This window comes from Podarcis vaucheri (assembly GCF_965113315.1).
Source record: "Podarcis vaucheri genome assembly, chromosome: 3".
NCBI lineage: Eukaryota > Metazoa > Chordata > Lepidosauria > Squamata > Lacertidae > Podarcis > Podarcis vaucheri.
In genome coordinates, this window is record NC_138761.1 from 90,763,150 (window position 1) to 90,785,500 (window position 22,351).

Sequence of the window (22,351 nt, forward strand, 5' to 3'; positions counted from 1 at the left end):
TTAAAGGTTGTGTGTAGAGCAGAGACAGCAATATGTTGGCTCTTTTGTATGACATAAATCAGGTCATTCTCTACCAACTGCATGCTGATGGCATTGTTTTTATTGGAAAATGTGTTCCATCACTAGGGCACTCGACCATAACATATCATAAGGGGGGGGGGGAATTATGACCTCCCATTTTTCATTCTGAATACTGACAAATTCTGCCCACTTCTTTTCTTGTATTCTGAGCTGTGCACATACAAAACAAACTCACAATATATCATGTGCAGGAATATTCTCAAACCACATTTTTATTCAGCCAATAAATTTGGTAGGTAACATATGTAAACAGTATTTCAGCACAGATTTGTGAGCATTAATTGTGCTTGCTATTGTAAGACCTCGTTCATATAGAGTACTAATTTAAAGTGGCTTAGAACTGCTGTGTGCCAAAGAAGATTGTTCCTTTTATTTTGAAATAATCAGAAATTGGCAGGTTTTAGAGACTCGTAACAATGAAGTTGTTAGGAAGAAAATTATTCCCATACACACAAAACTACTGAATTGTACTTTGGTTTGTCACCTGCCTATTAAAATTCCAAAAGCATTGTCTCATGGATACTTTTGTAGAATACAAGGGAAACAGGAGTCCATTTGTTCTGTGGCTACTAATTGTAAGCAGAAATGGAGTCTACAGATTAAAAAAAAACATACATTATCTTCTTTTCAGGAGTATGAGAAAAGGTTTGATGAAAGCTAGGAAGCTTGGGTTGACATTTCTTCCTTTTTTAAAAAAGATCTATTCCTTTTTTATAAAAACGTGCCTCAGTTTTAGGGACTTAGGAAGCTGCCTTATGCTGAGTCAAACCTCAGGTAAGTGGAATAAACTGCCATGTGAATGCAGTCCTAGAGTCCTTCCCCTCTGTTCCTAGAACGATTTCCCACTCTATTCCCACTCTACCACTAGAAGACGTTGAGAAGGACATGTATAATGTCTTGAGTCCTGAGCAGCTCCTTCAATTCTTAGAGGGCTGACCATCCATTGGGGGCTGTTGTTGTTTGCAAAAATAGGAAAGGAGGTGATTTTTGCCAAGTCCTCTATGCCAGATTACCTCCACCACTGCAATTTACAAAGTCATTTTCTACATGGACATAAAATGTAAAATGTTATTGATACTGAACTTTCCTTCCTGTTGCTTTCTCCCTAAAACAATGCAAAGTTCCTTTTATAAACAGCTGGTGCTCATGAATTGAACGCTGCACTGTAATAAGGCTTTTAGTATGGGTCGTTCGTCTGTATAAAATTTTGCCAAGAGAAAACATTAACAAGGCTGTGGTAATGTGGCTCCAAAAACCGGCAGGGTGGAGCAGAGGTGGTTGTGTTGAGAGAAAACCAGTTCTCAAAAGCTGAGGTTATTTGCATAGATAACTTGCTTACTAGCAGTGATTATCATACTCAGCTCACCGCTTTGCAAATCAAATTCATGGCTTCAGACTAATATCCTGTATCTAATATCGAGAAGAAATGTAAAGTGGCAGCAAAACCAAGTAGCTGATTTCATATATTTTTTTTAATTGACATGAATAAATTTAAATCAACTGAAATGAAGCTGCCCATTTCATTTCTGACTTTGTTAGACATTGGGAACAAAAAACAACAACAACCATGTAGCTCACATGCTTCTTGGTTTGTTTGCTGCCTGAAACAAGCTGTGCTAGCTTTTCCAATGAAACAGCATGAAGCAAGACCATTTGTGGTTTCTGAGTGTTAAGCAAAGGTCATGGGATAACTAGGGATGGGGGAGAAATTTGATTCTATTCACATTTAAAGGTGAACCTACCATTGCGCTAAATGGAACTTACTTCCAAATAGGGCTGCAGCCCAAGTGACATAACTGTTCAGGGCAGCAGCCTTAGGAAACTGATCAAATCATTTTACATGTATATGTGGGGATTCCTGTATCATCCTGTTTTCCCCGACTTTTCACTTTGAATGCAAATGAAACATCAGAGATGGACCGGATCATCTCTTAATTTGCTAAGCCAGCCTGAACACACCACAGTGCCAGTTGCACTGAATTCAACAGCATTGCTGAAATCTTATGCATAAGATTTTGGTATGTATTCGCAATTTCTGAATCCCATTAGATGCAGTAGCTTCATCTTCAGACTATCGGTAGTTTGCAAGGGAGTATTCAACTGCTTACCGGGAAGTTTAGATTTGCACAAGTGGATTAAATCTGCTTAAATCTTTTTTTAAAAAAGAAAGAAAGAAATAGACCTTTTGCAGTTAGGATAGTGATGGTAAATGCACTGAGTGTGGGATGAATGGGAAGGCATAAAAACACTCTGCAAGCAATTCTGTGTGGATGCTCATTTGTGGTCTAAAAGGTAAAGGGACCCCTGACCATTAGGTCCAGTTGTGACAGATTCTGGGGTTGCAGCGCTCATCTCGCTTTATTGGCCGAGGGAGCCAGCGTACAGCTTCCGGGTCATGTGGCCAGCATGACTAAGCCGCTTCTGGCGAACCAGAGCAGCGCACGGAAACGCCGTTTACCTTCCCGCCGGAGCAGTACCTATTTATCTACTTGCACTTTGACGTGCTTTCGAACTGTTAGGTTGGCAGGAGCAGGGACCGAGCAACGGGAGCTCACCCCATCGCAGGGATTTGAACCGCTGACCTTCTGATCGGCAAGTCCTAGGCTCTGTGGTTTAACCCACAGCGCCACCCGCAAACCAATCAGAATGCATGTTCAATAAAGACCATGAAGGCTCTGTCCAAGCAAATCTGTGTGAATGTTCAATAAGTGGGTCATTTGGAGCAACCCTAGAATTACTAAGTAAACATAGGCATGGCTTGCCTTTTAAATTCAAGGTGACTGTTTCCATGCCTTTTCTATATCCAGAATGCTCTTTCTTTAGTGGGCATATTAGCTAAGTATGTCACACAGAAAATGCAGAAAGGAAATTTGCAGGCAATAGAGCTCATTTGGAGATCACTTGAGGTATGGCTTAGCAAAATCTGCGACACAAAAGCAGAGCAGATGGAAGTGCAACACTAAAGGAACTTTTGTTTAATAAATAGCTCTCTGAAGCTCAAAGGGGCAGCTGTGCATTTTCCTGGGGCGTATTCTACTGAGCATATTTTTGATATTATCTTCCTTGCAGCGGCCTGTCAGTGTGTGCTCTCACTTGGGGAAAAATATGCATAACCAATAGAGAGCTCTGAAAGCCTGCCCAGCTCCTCTAAGTGTTAACTCACTTAAGGGTAATGGGACCTCCCTCTTCCCCCGTCATGGTTATTTGTTTTGTAGCAAGTCAGAAGATATCCCATCCTGTTCAAAAAGAGGGAATTCCATGAGCTCCATAGCACAAAATCTGTTTTTGAAAATTGAGGTTAACAGTTTTTTGTGGGGACACCAAAATAGTCTGGCACCAACACTAAGGACAGGCAGTCCTTGTATACAATGTGGTTCAACTAGATTCTGCTCTTAAAAGAAAAAAGAAAAATGCCTGATAGCAAAGTCTTGAAAACAGAGCAAGAAATCAAGGTGGATGCAAATGCTTTTCAAATGTTTCCAGTAGCCAGATCAGTCATAGACCATTATTTGAGCCAAGTTTGACTTTGCGGAAATGGAAGAAAATCCAGATGTCGTTACAAATTCACATTTCAATTTTCTAGTACCCATCAGCAATTTTTTTGAAATGGATCTAGTAATCTGTCTGCTTGCTGCTTGATTGGTTGCATCCATGCAATTTATCAATGTTTTCCTCTCTGCCTTGACCAGCAAAATATGTAGGTTGCTGACAGTTGATAGTTAAGGAAAGTACTTTGCTGATTTCCCGAATCAGCATATTTGATATATGCGCAATTGCAAACTAATACACTACTTTACCAGCGCAACAATCCCAGGTTTTACAGACACCTCCTGTACTTGTGGGACTCTGTATTTATTTTGGTGGAAGGAACCATCATGCACACACATGGCAATCCTAAACCGATGGCTGGTAAAGAGGAATTCTCAAAGCATAATAACTCAGTAGTCAAATACTGTCATCAGATGCAAGTGACTGCATGTTAGTGGCAAGAAAGGGAGGTGCAAGGTCATAAGTTAGACTTTGAAAGCTAATGCCCTGTTATCCCAAATAAACCAAACATAATGTTCTTTTGACCTTCAGCATTTCCCACATAATCTATAAGTACCCACGCTGTCTGCTATATGCTGGTGAGGCACTGATATATTCTTCCAATGTTTCCCAAAGCCTTTTTATTTTATTTTTTAAAAAATCTATTATCTTCTAAACACAGACTGCAGAAATTGATTCTACTCGTTTCCAGCTTTCTTTACAATACATAACAAATTTGACATAGACTTACTGGTTATGTTTAAGATCAATAAAAATGTAGATTATGATGAATTTTAATGCACTGCTGACTTTTAAAATCTTTTTGAAGCTTCCCTATTAGTGTTTTGTAAAATGTTGTGGTATGTCTGGCCATAAATACATTTGATCCAAATATACTGGAGTTAAGGAAGGAGAAGGAGTTGTCAAATCTACTTTTACTTTTGATAAAAGGTGCTTTTCAAAAATACTCAGCATATTTAGATAGTCATATTTATGAGACAAGTGCCATAGAAAACGAGGAAATCCTTAGTAAGTCACATAAATACATTACATATTGTGTGCTCTTAAGCTGTATTTACACATATTTGGTTTATGCATTTCTGGTGGTTATTATTTCTTGATATATTGTTTATTGCTGTACTTTAGCACCAGATTCCCACTAGTGCCAAGCTGAACTGGCAGAATTCTCAACAACAGCAGATGTGGCAATTATGGGCAGAAAAAGTGAGACTGAAGTCTGGTCAATACGAGTTTTAGGGAGCATAGCATCCTAAGCTGAGCTCCCAGAGGAGGGCAGTTGAAGAGCCACAGGGGGCCATGGACCACCCTCTCTGCTGCCCCATCTTCCATGAGCTGGCAGAGTTTAGAAAGTGACGGTTTCTCCATTCATCCCAGGATCTCCCTCTGCCAGGACTATGCAAAGCAAGCAAATGTTGGTTCATAACTTGGGGAGAGAGGGAATTAGGTAGCACTATGCAGCTTGTGTTTCCCTTCAGGTCTCATGGTCATAAGAGTTGCCTTGACTAAGCAAACCAAGACCTGCCTGGCCCAACTTTCTCCTTCTGACAATAGCTAACCCATCAAGTAGTCATGTGATTGCTTTCTGAGTAGAGCAAGTTCAATATGTTCCTGAGTAGTAACGGAGCAGCTGCAGGTTCTACAGTGGTACCTCGGGTTAAGTACTTAATTCATTCCAGAGGTCCATTCTTAACCTGAAACTGTTCTTAACCTGAAGTACCACTTTAGCTAATGAGGCCTCCTGCTGCCACCGCACCACCAGAGCACAATTTCTGTTCCCATCCTGAAGCAACATTATTAATGCGAGGTACTATTTCTGGGTTAGCGGAGTCTGTAACCTGAAGCGTATGTAACCTGAAGTGTATGTAACCCAAGGTACCACTGTAAATAAATATTCCAAAACACATAGTTCAACCAAAAATTGTAAACTTTTATGTATTGCATAACAGATCCCCTTGATCCTGATTAGTCATTGTTAGCGGAGTCTGTAACCTGAAGCGTATGTAACCGGAAGCGTATGTAACCTGAGGTACCACTGTACTCTTAAATGCACTAAATTCGTGGATTAACTTCTACAGTACATTATGAATAGCCCACAGTGCTGATTTGAATATCCAACAATACTAATATTGTTTAAAGTGAATGCAAAAAAGTAAGGACAGCATTTTTTAAATTCCAGAGAACCATGAGAGCCCTATTGAATTCATGTATTTTTTAAAGAAAGAAAATGTAGCTTATTAGCAGTTGTTCCGGTCACATGTATAAGTCAAGCAGATGGATATTGGGGGGGGGGGTTTCCTTCATAGGAATTCCACCTGAAAGTACAGCGAAATACTGCCTCATCAGCTATGCAGGCATTTAAACTGAGCTGTCAACCACATTTCTAATCTATGAATTTGTTTCATTAAAGTATCTGGTACAATTAATCATTTTGATGGGCAATATGTGGCAACAAAGAATAGCTTTTTCAGACATTGAGATTCTTTTATTATTCCAGCAGCTGTACCTCTATGGAATAAGAGTGCTCTGATGCTGAGTCTGTCTTTGGATGGCGGTTCTGTCTTTACATATAGCCATTTTATAGTTTTGACTACATCCCACCATCACAATATATGCAGATAATATGCTAATTTATCTTTATGGCAGCTCTCAAGGGTCATTACCAAGGCGTAGTAAAATATACTGAGGACATTAATAATGATCGTAATAAAACTGGCTTTGGAAAGCATTAAGAACAACATAATGATGCTTGCAGAGCTGCAAATATCTTGGTGAAAGGATGAATGTGCATTAAATGGACTTTCATTTTGGTAGCATTCATTTTGATTCAGATGAGTGTATAAAACAAGTTAATTTACCATTTGCCAAGAACCGGTTAAAGATTTAATCATGGAAAGTGCATTTACTTTGAATGTGTTATTACTGCCAAACTTGCACCTTTGCAAATTGGATTGCTTTTTGCTGGAAGGTGCTTGCAGATTAAGAAATGGAAGGGCTACTGACCCAGCTGCTATGAGATCTGATTACTAGAGTTTAAAAGCAGGGGGTGGGTTTGTATATAGAAATTGGTATTTAAAAAAGATGCATATTTATTTATTTATTTATTTATTTATTTTAAAAAAACACAAGTCAGAAGATACCGAGCCAAATTCATCAGCAATATCCTTGAACGCTGTATATTCTATGGATGGAATAGTTCTCCATAAGATTTGAGTCTCAATTTCAACCTCCTAGAGGCAGGTGGTTGTTGCTGTTGTTCTATTTCTATACTACCCTTCACCCAAAGATCACAGATATAAAAATAACAAAGAAGAACAATAACCCTCCCTAAGACTTGTGGCTGGGCCCAAGAAGAAAAGCACAACCAATAATGTTTTCAGTGAGCCTGGAAGCCTCTGTATAGGGCACCATGTAGCTGAGGAGCACATACATGCTTCCTTTCATTCATTCATTATTAAATTTCTATACTGCCCTTCATCCAAAGATGACAGGGAGGTTCACAACGTAACAATATAAAATGAGAATACAAAAACAACAACAACAAAAAACCAACAACCCCACAAACATATTGCTTTTGTTTTATTTATGCTTACACACCAACAAGATACACAAAAAGAAATAGACATCATCCCCCAAAGGGCCTAATTCTTTCCTCGCACAGTAAGGGTGAGCCAGCAGTCAGCCTTTTGTCCCCGCCATTTTCACTTCTCTTCAATCCTTTCTCCCACCTTCCTCGCTGTGCTGGTCCCGTGGGTTACCCGAGGGGCGAGGTCCAAGTCCGGTCCGTGGTCAAAGGTGCAACGTGGAGGCAGTCCGTAGTAGCTGAAGCTGGGTGCAGGGCAGGGAGTCGGGTGAAGTCAGGAACAGGCTTGCAAGCAGGGAGCCAGGGCGGGTCAGGAGCTCAGGCAGGAAAGCAGGACAGGTTCAGGCAGGAACTGGCAACCAATAATGTTGCTCCCACAACTTGGGACTGGGGCTGGCCGGCTTTTATCTGCCCTGAGGCATAGGGCGGCCACGATCCTCTGGTGACTCGCCTCTCCTGGCCTGGAGGCGAGCATTCCTCCTGCGGGAACTTAGTTCCCTTTGTCTCTCTGCCCTGAGCCTCTGCAGCTCAGGAGAGGCTGGAGGGTTACCTCGATCTCATTGCCCTCGTTCTTCCCTTGCTCCCTTTTAACTCTTCCAAAGCGGAGTGCCTTCCCTTGACCCGTCACGCCGGACGCTCATTCCAGATCTTCTACAATTATATCTTCTTCAGGTGCTGGTCTAATACGGGCCCGGTTTCGGGCTATTGCCTTCTCGAGCTCTGGAAAGCTCATGAAGAGCTTTGTCATAAGTGGTGCTACAGGAGGCTGCTTCTTGGGCTGGAGCGGGACCACTTTGTTGCTCTTTTTGAGCTGCATTGCGCTTCTCAGTCGTCTGAGCCACTCTGTTCCACGAAGGAAAAGTCCACTGAACCTTCCTTCTTCTTCCTGAAGGTCTGGAACTGACCGCATGCTTGATTCTGGCTCCGACTCCTCTTTAAGCAGTCAAAATCAGAAGAAAATCCAAATCCTCTGCTTTCTCTCTTACCACCAACTGCACCTACACACCTCTCTCTCTCACTAACCCACAATGGACACCTGTAGTTGGTGGCTTTTAAGGGAGAAGCAGGAGATGTCACAAAGGAGGGCAGGCCATTGTTACCATGGCAACCCACCCACCTCCCTGCTAATATATTAGACAAAGTTACAGAATGGAGTGTAGATCTATCAGCACAGGAGCAGCCAATCAAAGTTACTGGAGGATGGTCACATGAGCGTTTTAGATAAGGCAGAGACTCCATCACCCCCTGCCAACATGCCTAGTGGTCAGGGATGGTGGGAATTGTAGTCCAGCAATATCTGGAGGCCTGCAGGTTCCACTCCCTTGCTGCACAGGTTAGACCACTTGCCAGTTTTCCAAACACCAAGCCAAAATCAGACTAATTTTCGCAGCCTTTTCTTTTTGAATGTGTTTCTGTAATATTAACCAAGTTAAATGTTATTCCACAGCCCCAGTTCTGAGGAATGTGACCCACATGCTTGGAAGCTAGTGTAACAGCTTCTTGATTGATTGATTGATTGATTGAACTTATATACTGCCCTATACACGGAAGTCTCAAGACAGTTCACACACCAAAATCAAAATATAAAACCACAAAATATATAATCAAAATAAAAACCCACCCAGAAATCTGCTTCTGGTTCTTAGTAATACCAGTACATTTGATATGATTTTAAATGAGGGTGGGCAACTTTCTGGCTTGTTGGATCTGGGGTATAGAGATCTATCTTTCTATCAACTATAAGTACGACTAGTATATAGGATTGCAGCCAGTATACCTACTGGGGAAGAATACACACCAGGCAGCCAGAAACATAATGAACTTAAACAAGAGGAAGTAAAGGAAGCTCAAGGATACTAATCAAACCTCCCATTTTTGAAAACCAGTTTGTCCTTCCTTGCCAACCATTCTAACCAGGCAAGGTATCTTGGGGGAAAAGGTTGGCCTTACAAGTTTTTCTTTGACTTGGAGTAATTATGCTTAGGCAGTGATGACATGGAGACGTTCTGTTGATGACACTTCATTTAATTTTATACTGACTGCCCTTTTAATATTTTGTTCTAGATACAACCCTGTTTTTCCCATCGTTTGCCGTGAATTCATATTTGGAACTACCTTCTGTAACATCTCTGTCTAAGGACAGACATGCATCAAGACCACAGTGGAACAGAATGATGATTCACTTGACAGTGAAGACTACTGCCTTGAATGGCACCCTCCTTTACAGTGAGTAGCTTAGGGTTTTGTTTTTGCTTTTGTTGCACAAATTGCTTCATAATTATTATTTCATTTCACTCTCACAGCAACCCTGAGCAACTTTATTGAACAGGGGAGAATGAGCATGACTTAAACGAATTACTGTTTTATCTCTGTTACATATATTTAAGCACCTTTTTTTTAAAAAAAAAGTTGATTATAAAGAGAACAGTACATTAAAAAGAGAAGACAAATCCTTCCAGGTAGGTTAGGCTGATACTTTGACACTTTGGGTGACGTAATTATGTGAGCAGAACAACTTCCACTCGTGCACCTGTACTTTTCTCCTGTATGCCCCCTGCTTTCTCCCCAGATCAGGGGTCAGCAAACCTTTTCAGCAGGGGGCCGGTCCACGGTCCCTCAGAACTTGTGGGGGGCTGGACTATATTTTGAAAAAGAAAACAAACAAATCCCTATGCCCCACAAATAACCCAGAGATACATTTTAAATAAAAGCACACATTCTACTCATGTAAAAACACCCTGAATACCGGACCGTCCACGGGCCGGATTTAGAAGGCGATTGGGCCGGATCCGGCCCCCGGGCCTTAGTTTGCCCACCCATGCCCCAGATCTTTCTCATAAAGTTGGGAAAATCCCTAGAATTGATTTAAGGAACACATGCAGTGAGGGGAGGAGAATGTTCCATTATGCAAGGAAAAATCCTTGTGCTGACTGACATTTACCTTAGAACTGCATTGAATACAACCCTTAATGCTGATGTATGATTTGACATTAACGGGATGAGTCTTGGGCTGCTACACTCCTCCTTCCTTTCCCCACATGCTCCGTTTTCCTCCTGCCTTTCCTGCTTTGTGATCCAACGTAGCTAGTCATTGCATTCAAACCAGACAAGTTATGAGAAGGAGAAATCAGTGAAAAACACTTCTTTCTGTGTGCCCCACTCCAATCTCTCTACAAGTGAGAGAACCCTGTCACTGGATTCTGCTCTCAAAAACTGTGAATCCAAGCCTCTCTCTTTTTTCCCCCCCAAATTCTAGTTAAAAGGCAAAGAACTCTAGTTAGAGTGAAAACATCAACAAAACATTTGGTTCACTTGATTATATATGAATAAAACGTAACGTCTGCAACTGTGTAAATGAAATATAGCATATATAAACAAAAAGAGGTGATGAGATACTAGATGTGAAGAAACAGGAAGTCTAGAAAGAAAAACAAAGGAAGTTTGGAAAGCATTTTCCCCTACCCTGCATGCTTTGATTGCTACATTGCTCTCCTAATTAGGGTGGGAGGGAAAGTTGATTCAGTATGCATTCAAAGCCAAATCTATCAAATTTACACTTTCCAAAACAGTATAGAGCTATACTCCAGAATTTGCCCTTACCTGAAAACTTGTGATGCAGTTCTCCAACCAATTTTTGCAAAAATGCATATATTAGGAGAAAGTGTGTGTTCAAAGACTTTGGTGAAAATAGCATGCAAAAATTCATTCTGTCAAGATAGAATTGCTTGCAGAAATGTGTGCATTAGTCAAAACTGCGTGCAGAATTGGGTTTATTAGGAGGACTTCACACTAGACTGATTTTTGTGAGCATTTTTAAAAAAGCACAAAATGTAGAGAACTGAATTTAAGATTAGAAAAATGAGAAACTGAGAGCATTGAAACTGACAGGCCATTCCATCCCTATTCCTGACATTTGACAGCATCACAACTTAAAATCAGCTTGCCCATGTTTATAAGTAACAACAAAAATGTGTAGTTTGAAATTTTGTACAGTGGTACCTCAGGTTAAGTACTTAATTCGTTCCGGAGGTCCATACTTAACCTGAAACTGTTCTAAACCTAAAGCACCACTTTAGCTAATGGGGCCTCCTGCTGCCACTGCGTCGCCGGAGCACGTTTTCTGTTCTCATCCTGAAGCAAAGTTCTTAACCTGAAGCACTATTTCTGGGTTAGCGGAGTCTGTAACCTGAAGCGTATGTAACCTGAGGTACCACTGTATTTACTACCTGCCTTCGGCAAGTCACTAACTCTCAGCTTGACCTCCCTCATATGGTTGTTGGGAAGATATACAAGGAGGTGTAAAATAGCTACTACCAGGTAAATAGGGTTATGCTGTAATCCTTTCTGCATTTATTTTGGGAGTAAGCCCCACTGAATTTAAAAGGACTTACTTCTGATTAGACATAGGATTACACCATTAGTCCTTGTAGCATAGGCGTCAAATTTAGGTGCCTCTAACCAAAGTGATGCATCTTTGTACTATAAATGGCAACTTTTTTTGCCCCCAGATTGATACAACTCCAAGATTTCAGCCAACCATAATCTGACTTGATTATTTTGTGTTTACTTAAGATGCTTAAATCCCAATCATGTACAGTTGAACTTACATCCAGGCTAGTGTGCACAGGGGAGCAATTCCCAAAAGGAGTTCTCTTAGGTCTGTAACCCCTGAGGGTGGGGAACTGTGGAAAGCAGTGTGGTCTGCTTTTATTTTTGAAATGGTTTATTTATTTTCTTAGCTATTCAGTAAAAATAAATAAAAATTACTTCCTTTTCCCACTGCTCTGTTCCAATAGCAGAACCACTGAGGATTTTAAAATATTATGGGTTTTTAAAACATTAATAGTTTAAATGTGTTTAAAATACTTCATATCATAACCTTCCTTCATAACATATTTTTATAACTGTATTTAAATTCTGTTCTGCGTTGAAAGTGACCCTTTTGGCCCTTACAAGAAAGCCAAGGCTGCAATCCTATACCCATTTACTCAGGATTAAGTCCAAGGGTGAAGAGAGATAAGAGGATAAAGTAGAACTTTAAACTAGAGATTCAAAGTGTAAGAAAATCACACTGGAGCAAGTAGGGAGTTCATTTAGTGAGAAGAGGGAATGGCAGCTACTTAAGACCCTGGGGATTCCTGCTGCCTGGTAACCAAACCACTGACTTGTCAGTCACAGCTCTGACATTATGCCTGCCTAAAAACGCTGAAAAGCATCCAGGCCAGCTCATCTCAAGGAAATCACTTAGAAATTTGCTTGCACGTTTTCCTTCATATCTTCCCTTCCATGAGGCCTAGTGACTTACTTTTTATTGAAAAAGTGAAAGCTCAAAGAGTCCAGGCTGCCTGGTGTCTGTGGGCCTGGTACCACAGCATTTATTTATTTCTTTTTTCTTTTTTTGTTCACTCGGCAGACCTGCACATCACTAAGCAGTGACAGAGGAGAAACTGGAAAGACTAGACAAGCCATAATGAAACCAGTGCCTATTTGGGGGTAAATTGACTAGACCAGTGCATACAGCAGCAGGAAATGAGGCACTGCCATGCGCTCATGTGAAATGACGTTTACCCAGCAGTGAAATCTGATTCATATAGAATTGGCCATGATATTGTACAATTTGTGTTAACATTACTGGAGTACCACAAGACCACCATGGAGGTGGGTCTAATTACAGGGGTCAGCAAACGTTTTCAGCAGGGGGCCAGTCCACTGTCCTTCAGACCTTGTAGGGGGCCAGACTATATTTTGGAGGGAAATGAACGAATTCCTATGCCCTACAAATAACCCAGAGATGAATTTTAAATAAAAGCACACATTCTATTCACGTAAAAACACCAGGCAGGCCCCACAAATAACCCAGAGATGCATTTTAAATAAAAGCACACATTCTACTCATGTAAAAGCACACTGGTTCCTGGACCGTCCGCGGGCCGGATTTAGAAGGCGATTGGGCCTGGTTGAGGTTGTGTCCACTATAAATAGATTGGTCAGAAAAGCTTTTATGGTACTGTCATTCTGTGATTTGATCACTACATTCTCTGAAATGATCTAATTCCATGCAGGAGCAGCCATTCATGCCTGCTGAAAAATTACAGTGCCCAAATCAAGGGGTGCACTCTGTAAGGAACAAGAAGCTACCACCTGAAGGAGAAAATGTGTGGGCACTTTCTGCTTGTGCAGGGGGAAGATCTGGATTGCACCCCATAAAGCTCTCTTTCAATTTAGGATTTGCTTCAAATGAAATAATATTGTTTGTCCTCAAATATTTGTTCTGGACTGGGACAAATATATATATCCTTCTAGCTATAAGGGGGGCGGGGGGAAATAGTCACAAATGGATACAACAATGGTTTTGAAATGTAAGTAGACAGCTTAAATTCTAGTAATTTCAAAATAGGAGAGTGAACAGTGGTATATATAAATATTCTAAATAAATAAAATAATTCCAGGCCAGCAAAGAGTAAAACAGGGGAAACATCATCATTTAATTTTGTGCCATTCCCCTCCTGGGATATAATGAATCTGTCTGGAGAAGACAGGCAACCCACCTATAATAATTTTTCTTCCATTGGTTTCTTGATTGTAAAAAGAGCAAGGAGTCTTATAGCACCTTAAAGATGAACAGGTATGCTGTAGTATAGTAGAAGCTTTTTTGCTTCTTTTGATGCAGTCTTGCAAGACTTTGTTTTTGCCATGGCAGACTAACATGGCTAGAAGTTGTTGGCTGTAGATTGTGCACATTCATGAGATATAAAGAAACATCAGGAATTAACAGTGGGGGTGGATTCTAAATTGCTGCATTGGACGGCAGTACAGTACCACAAACTGCAGTGCCTTGTGTACAGTGACTTCCTTTGTTGTTTCACTCCACTGTGCTATATGCCTTTGGACTAGTGGGCCATCTCCCCATGGAGCCTTGACTCTCATGTGCATTGCTATCTTGTATCCAGCTGTTCCCTTTGGAGCTGTCAGCCTGCAGCCCCTAGGCAAAGCCATAACAGCTGTCGGCTCTGCAGGGATCCTGCATTTCTCAGGACGACTCCACAGCACCAGTAGAGTACTAAAAAAAGCACAGTAGAGCCAGATGGTGATTTCACAAACTCCTAAAGATTACACAAGGTGGTTTCTGAGTTTTTTCAGCAAACGCTTCCTTATAGGTGAAACATTCACATGACACTCTCCCATTATGCACTTAGTCATGAGAATTATTGCAGGGACCATCGTGTAATTCAGAAAGCAGGTAACGTGGGAGAGTCTTCCTTGCAAATGTTCACTTGGAAATAGGTGCTGCAAAAATCAGTGGGCCTTACACCAAAACACGAGCATAGGATTTCAGCCTAAGAGCATGATCTTGTACAGAGTTATTTGCTATTTATTAGCAGCATTATTTGTCTTGGCTCCTTCAGGTGAAGACTCTGACACTCAATAGCTGAGCTGGTATGGGGGCATGGAATGTTCATTTGCAGCGGAAACCACCGGTGTTTGCAACTGCAGGCCGTATCCATGTGGGAAGGGGCAGTTGTCGGCATGGCTGGGATGAAATGCTCACACTGAGGCAGGCTGAGGTCCAGAAGTGGCCTTGAAGTCACGGGAGTGGGGAGACTAAAGGCAGCAAGGCAGGAGAAAGGGGCAGAATGTCTTGAGATATTGTTGGACTCGGACTCCCATCCACCCCTGCCAACATGGATGGTGGGCGTTGTAGTCCAACTGCATCTGGAAGACACCAGGTTAGCCACTCAGAGCTGTGCTGTGAAAAATGAGGGAAGAAGATAGGAATGCTGCAGAGGCTGATCAAGAGACAAGACAGCCAGAGGAAGTAGGTACTAGCTCTGGAGTTTGGAGTATTGTAGGGGAATCTTTCCAGTTGTTGCTTTCCTTTGTCTGTATGTTGTGGGAATGTTCTGGGGTGCAGGAGAGGATATATTGTGGGATTATATCCTTATCCAACTTGTGCTAACAAGTTCCCAAAATATCAGCAGAGTTTATAGACATTCCCCCTTAAGTTCGCAACGGTAACGTGCGCACAGGTTCGCTAGAACCTCTATAATAATTACTCTGGTAATTTCTCCTTTGTTCCCTCTTAAAATACAAGACACAACACAGTATTTATAAAAGTATAAAAGAGTTTACTCACGTTCTGTTCATAATATGATCCCAGAAGGCAGACAGGCTTAAAAAGGTTACATACATTCAGAATCTATCTTGTAGCAAGATAGTCCTTATCTCCTCTCTTGGCTAGGAGCCAAGAGGGCATCCTTAGATGTTTCCTCATTGAAGAAAAATGGCAGAGAGAGAGAGTGGCTGCCTGCCCTGTGCTTTTGTCATTACCTGCACAGGTGAGGCCACACCCACCTCTGGTCACATGCGGAGGAAGTCCATCCCCAGGAAGTTTACCTGCTTGCTGGACAGACATCCCTCCCCATGTTCTAACATGTACACTCTAGGAATGTTGTCATTGACTGCTCCTGTGTTTACATCCCACATATGTTTCTGGTTTACTTCATCAAAATAAATAAATATTCCAAAACACATAGTTCAACCAAAATTTGTAACCTTTTATGTATTGCATAACAGATCCCCTCAGTCCTGATTAGTCATTGGTTTCTGCCTTAAAAGAGCTATATTTTCCTATAAAATAATTATGGGGGTGTGGGGAGAATAAGGACACAGATAAAGTGGAGAATAAAAGAAAAATATACCTTATTAGAAGAATCAACAAAGGAGGGGAAGGATAAGATGAAGAATGTGTCAGGTGGTGTGCATGTTACCTTTTTTTTAAAAAAAAATCTGCTTCCTTAAAGTAACACCGGTTGAAAGGTTTTTGCCATGGGAAGTAGAACCGCGGAACAAACGTTTAACTTTTTGTGTGTTTCCTTTGGAAAAGAACTGAGGCTCTGCCAGAAAGCACATACAATAAAGATTTTGGAGCAGACATTTGACCCCATCCCAGGAGGTGAATCATACCCACTCCTTTAAGAAATGGTGGTTCAGTGACAGCCTTTTCTGCTGATGGAAATGCCTCATAGTTGGGATCAGAAAATAGAATATCAGAAGCAAACATCCTCACCTTCTACTTTTTATGGCCATGAAAAGCAGGTGTGGCTGAGCTGGAGGGCCAATTTAAAACAGCCAAGTAATTTTTTCCTATCCATGTCCCTGCACCATAAGTCATATTTCTGCATATATTATTTTTAATGGGTTTATACCATGCCTTTTCCAAAACTATGCAGCGTGGCAAAACACAAAATGTAATATAAATGTGTGTGTGTTTATGTGTTATATTTATACACTGGGGTGTAGGATGATCCAAATATTTCTAATGGAATTGTTATTCAGATCCCAGCTCCTGAATTATTATATTTATTGCTCTGCTCAGTCTCAATGCTGGTGCCAGGTTTTTGGGAGACCTCTCAGTAGGCTGCTCTTCCCACTTCTCCTGCAGAAATGTTGTACAGCTCTGTAAGTGTAAGGAGATTCTAATTTAATGGCTTGTAAATTGGCCTTTCGTTGCAATTTCTCTGGAAACACAAGCACAGGCAGTTAAAGGTCTTCATAAGCTTTATCAGCTGGCCAGCTAGCACCTCTTTATGTTTCTGAAGTCTGTGTCTAAAAAGTATCACTTTTCCTTTAGAGCAATTGATGGTGAGCTTTTGCTGTCAAGGCTAAAAACTAATTTATCTTGATTTTGATCACCACCCAAATGGCACTGCAATGGCCCACTTGGCCTAGACCATTTAAACTATTACTCCATTCTGCTTAAAGCACAAGCTCAGCAGGAGTGGAACATGCCGAATAGATTTGACTGATTGGTTTAGCACTTTAATTTTCAGTTGTTGGTGTAAAATTTTACAAGTGTATATATAAAAGTAAATGACTTTAAAAAGTGTCACTTTTACTGACATGGTAGACAAAAGCCTTCTCAGCTAAATAATCATTGTTTTAAAGGAGACCATTATTGAATGTGGGCAGATTATCACAACAATAAATTGAACTGTGCCACTTAACTCAGCAGCTCCAAATCATTGTTGAGAAGCACTTCTTTATATATCTGAAGGCTTTATTAACATCGAGCTGGTTGATCAGTTGCACAATATTAGGAGCCTTAAATGATGGTTGTTTATAGACATTTATACTAGCTGCCAGCAGAATGGACTATTTTTTTAAAAAAAATAAATAAGGGTGGAGAGGATAGAACTGGAGGTATACAATTAATAGAAAATTAATTTGGAGCCTAGAAGCTAACAAGAAGCTAACTTTAACAAGAACAGCTGGCACAACTAGTCCAGTAGACTTATCACCAGGTACGTTCTAAAATGCAAGGACATAATTTTTTGTTGTTTAGTCGTTTAGTGGTGTCCGACTCTTCGTGACCCCATGGACCAGAGCACGCCAGGCACTCCTGTCTTCCATTGCCTCCCGCAGTTTGGTCAAACTCATACTAGTAGCTTCAAGAACACTTTCCAACCATCTCGTCCTCTGTCGTCCCCTTCTCCTTGTGCCCTCCATCTTTCCCAACATCAGGGTCTTTTCCAGGCTGTGTTCTCTTCTCATGAGGTGGCCAAAGTATTGGAGCCTCAACTTCAGGATCTGTCCTTCCAGTGAGCACTCAGGGCTGATTTCCTTCATAATGGATGCGTTTGATCTTCTTGCAGTCCATGGGACTCTCAAGAGGTCTCCTCCAGCACCATAATTCAAAAGCATAGGACAGAAATACCTTGATTCAATTGTTTATTCATAAGACTTTCCCTATGCATACTTACATTTATATCATGCCTTTTTTTCATCATGGAATACAAAGCAGTGTATGCATGGTTTCCAGGCATATACCTTTCATATGGGCAGAACCATCAGTTCTATAATAATAGTACGTGCTGGGGGCTTTCTAATGTACAAGCAGCATTAGTTTGTTTTCCTGTCATTACTGCATAATCATCATGCCTGATAGCAGAAGTGTCCAAAGAGAATAGTGTTTGCTGAGCATCATTGAGCTCTCACTGAAAACATATAATTAGCAACCTGTGTGCATAATTTGATCTTTCAGAAATTACTTTTTTTTGCTGTTTGGCTCCTCCATCTTTCTTTCCTTTCCTCCTTTTGCTTTCAGCTATTTATGCTCTTTTCCCTAAATTATTTTGTTGTATTTTAAAGCCGGTGATGAGCATGCCAGAGGACATTTTCTTCACCTTTACCTTGAAGATGGCAGACCAACAGCTCAGCTTGGCTGTAGCGCTTCGCAGGACATTCTGATGGCAACTGTCAATCACTCCATTAGCAGAGATGCCCTTGTGCCGATCACAGTCAGGTATGGATTTCCTATGCTTTGTTGAAGTGAGACTTGCACAGTATAACTGTGTTTATTTGTTGCTGAGAAACCCAAAAACATTAAAAATGAAGACCAAGCATACTTCTAAATAAAAAAAAATGCTTCTTTGGGTTGGGATTATAAGGATCAGTGGTAAACATGTTACTTTGAATGCAATAGTTTCCTGGTTCCACCCCTGGCCTCTCAAGTTAAAGGAATGAATAGCAGATAATGTGAAAGGCTCCTTGCCTGAGACTCTATAGAGGGAAGGAACCAGCACCCTTCTAGATGTCATTCAATTCCAATTCAGCTCCAACTAGCCCTGCAGATGTTGTTGGACTCCAACTCCCAGAAGCCCCAGCCACCCTTGACAGGGATCAAGGATTATGGGAGTTGTCTGACATCCTATGGAAGGCCATGGGTTCCCCATCGGTCAGAACAGACAATACAGGGATAAATAGGCATGTGGTCTGACCTGGGATAAAGTAGCTTCCTTTGATAGATATCACAGGGTGATGGCGTAGGGGTACACATGGGCAAGCTGTCTCCAAATGTCGGGATGTTATTCTGTGATTATATTATAATTTCCTTGCCAAAATGTGCCCAGGCAGATAATGTAACTTGAAAGTCATGAAAATGATCAGCTTTGAAGTAGAGACTAGACTGCCTTCAAAGTAGACCACAATGAGGAGAAACTCTCTTTCCTCAGCCCTCTCTTTTCACCTTAGAAATCATACCCTGCAAGCCGCTATTACTTTGGGATGCATGGCTACAGGTTTTTCAAAAGATACATTTAAAAATCAGCTTCTTTTACTATTTTATTGTGTATTAGGCTAATCAGTTCACAGGCTCCCAGTACAGCTTTCTCAACCACCTCTTAAATCTGTAGGAAAGCTTATATCTGGCGCTGTGTTGCTTTGTGTGAATATTATGGTGGTGTCCCAGATAGCTGTATTGGAGCAGATGTTTGGAGTGCTAGACTTTGATTAATCTCTCAAACTGAACTGCACTGGGCAGGTACAAAATTTGTCTCAATCACACACACACAGACACAGACACACACACACACACACACACACACACACACACCTGACACCAGATAATACATTTAGCTAGGCAATGTTGAAATTGCATGGTCTCCATGATTGTTGGGGTTGTGTCAGTCACTCTGCTCCATTGCAACAATAGTCTCTAATGAGCAGGGCACTTGATGTGAGTGTCTGTTAGCAGGAAGATACAGTTCTCTTGATTCTTCCGGGTTTGTTTGATGGAGAAAATCAGGCTCTGGGAATCAGGCACCCACACCTGACCAGTAGAGTCTATCTGCACAGTAAACTGTATAGCTTTGCGCTGCTACTCTACCACTATATTTCATCCCCATTAAGTGCATGAACCAGAGTGAACAAAGGACATAGTGTGCAACTGAGAACATTATAAGGCCTTCAGTGGATTAGCTGAGCTAGTAAGTGTTTCCCACACACCCGTCAGCATGGTTTGCTAGAGGAATTTGGTTGTGCTCTGATCTTTTTTAAAAAATATATATATTTTATTCAGGATTTTCTTGTTTTACAGAAGTGTAGTGCCTCGTATTCCCCCCCCCCATGTAACATTTTTACAAATCCGTTTCATTTGTTGAGGCATTAGGGGGAGAAGAAAAGAAAAAAGAAAGGGGGGTGGAGAGAGGGAAGATGGATAGGGGTGGGGTCGGGTGGCGGTGTTTCTATTATGTTTAATGTATGTAGAGTTTGGTGTCAGCGTTGCTTGTGTTGTTCACTTGTGTTACTTTGGTGGTGAGAGAGGTTGGGGTTGGCCTAGGGTGTGATTGTTTGCTTGTGATTGGCTGTGGTGATCTTTGTTTTCGTGGGTGGGTGAGGTGGGTGGGTTTTTTGGATCAGGTTAGCCATATTGATTTGTATGCTGTTGATGGATTATTGTCACTGTCCTGTTGGGCTGTGTATGTGATAAAGGGGAGCCATACCGGGGTGAAGGTGTCTTCTTCTGTTTGTCCCCGTGTCAGTTTCAGTTTATTAGTTAATTTTTCTAGTAGGGCTGTTTTCCCATACTATTTGGTACCATTGGTCCATGCTTACTCCTGACAGGTCTCTCCAGTGTCTAGTTATGGTGTTTCTGGCTGCTGAGAGCAGGTGGGTTATGAGTTCTTTGGGTTGTGCTCTGATCTAAGGACTGAGTTTGTGTGGGACCAGCCAGAAAGTTTTAAGGATCAAAGTGTGGGTAAGATCTGCCCTTTCATTTTTAGATTACTATGAGAACATTCCAAGCAGGAGGACCAAATACACTCAGAATGTATTTTTTGAGCCCTGTTTTGTCAAGTATCACTTCTTCCCAAGGTGTCTCAGAAATAACTGAAACATAGTCCCAGGCAGGATTCCATAACATCTGGACTATCATAATAATAATATAATAATTTATTATTTATACCCCGTCCATCTGGCTAGGTTTCCGCAGCCACTCTATATTAAAAACACAATACAGCATTAAACATTAAAAACTTCCCTAAACAGGGCTGCCTTCAGATGTCTTTTAAAAGTAGGATAGTTGCTTATTTCCTTGACATCTGATGGGAGGGCGTTCCATAGGGCAGGTGCCACTATTGAGAAGGCCCTCTGCCTGGTTCCCTGTGACCTCACTTCTCACAGTGAGGGAACCGCCAGAATGCCCTCAGCGCTGGATCTCAGTTTCTGGGCTGAACAATGGGGGTGGAGACGCTCCTTCAGGTATACAGGACCGAATTCTTAGTTTCCCATTGTGAAAGGGAAAGAAAATAGTCCATGGTTCTCCAAAATGTGTATGTGGCCATTTAACAGCATTTTAATCTGTTGTGCCAACAGCAAATATTTCCTGCAACAAAAGCCAAAGAGTACCAGTGTATCCATGCCAAACATAATAGCAGCATATAGATTGTTGAGCTTCTCTCATTTTTCCAGTAAACCTAAATTGAATAAAAGCAAAGAATGGGTGCTTTAAACAAACTCAAAGAATACATAGAGGTGTCTATACTTATTTTTTTCATTTTTGTCTTGGTTTCTTACTTTAAATTCAGTACATAATTCACGGATACTTCCCCCTGGTTATGTTGCCTCTTCAAACACTTGGCTTGGATTAAGTATAAGAACAGTCTTCCACCTCCTTTAAGATGATCTATCAAAGATAAGAAAGCAATTGCTGCAACTATTCAAGCTCATTAAACAAGTACTTGAGGAGCAGATGTCTTCATTACAATACCCTTCATGCTCTGGAAAAGGATTGGTCTTCTGATGCTAACTGTCCTCCTAAAGGAGCCTTAGCAAATGCTTATCCAGCGTTTCCAAAAATATCCCTTTAACAGAGGCGCAGTGTGGTGGGGGGCTGAGGGGGTTGCTGTCCCTGGTGCATTTTAGAAGTGTACTATCACAAATATTAATGTGCGAACCTTTCACCTTGGCACATTGTGTGTCAAGATTGTGGTTTTGCATCTTCAATAAAAAATTTATTTTTATTTTTTAAATGGATTTTCAAAGTGTGCTTGGTCTTGCTTGGGATGGGAAGAGGGACAGACAGTCCCTGCAGAAGCATCTGGTGGTTCTTCATGCAGAGCTTCAAGGAGATCTTCAGATATATCTTCTTCATCTCACATTTCCAGGACACAAAAATGACTAAGATTGGAAACCAGCCCACAGATGCAGCCATGTACTGCACATGCAATCCTGTAGCATGGATGTATTCCAGGCTGCTGTGGCAAATGTTCTCCATGGTGCAGCCTGAGGATCGTATCTACAGAGATACGGCTCGATATCCTCGTGTACACATTTGTGATTGAAGTTGCCAACCTTTGACTCAGG

The 22,351-nt window shown here is 41.2% G+C and overlaps 1 protein-coding gene across 7 annotated transcripts in view; it reads left to right on the forward strand.

The window, feature by feature from the left end:
- Nucleotides 1-22,351, forward strand: part of EYS (eyes shut homolog) — a 511,791-nt gene that overhangs the window by 380,799 nt on the left and 108,641 nt on the right. For all 7 annotated transcript variants that reach the window (XM_082218133.1, XM_082218135.1, XM_082218137.1 and 4 more), the window contains 2 exons: nucleotides 9,275-9,436; nucleotides 18,359-18,512. In XM_082218133.1, the coding sequence (XP_082074259.1) occupies nucleotides 9,275-9,436; nucleotides 18,359-18,512 (316 nt within the window). The remainder of the gene's footprint in view (nucleotides 1-9,274; nucleotides 9,437-18,358; nucleotides 18,513-22,351) is intronic.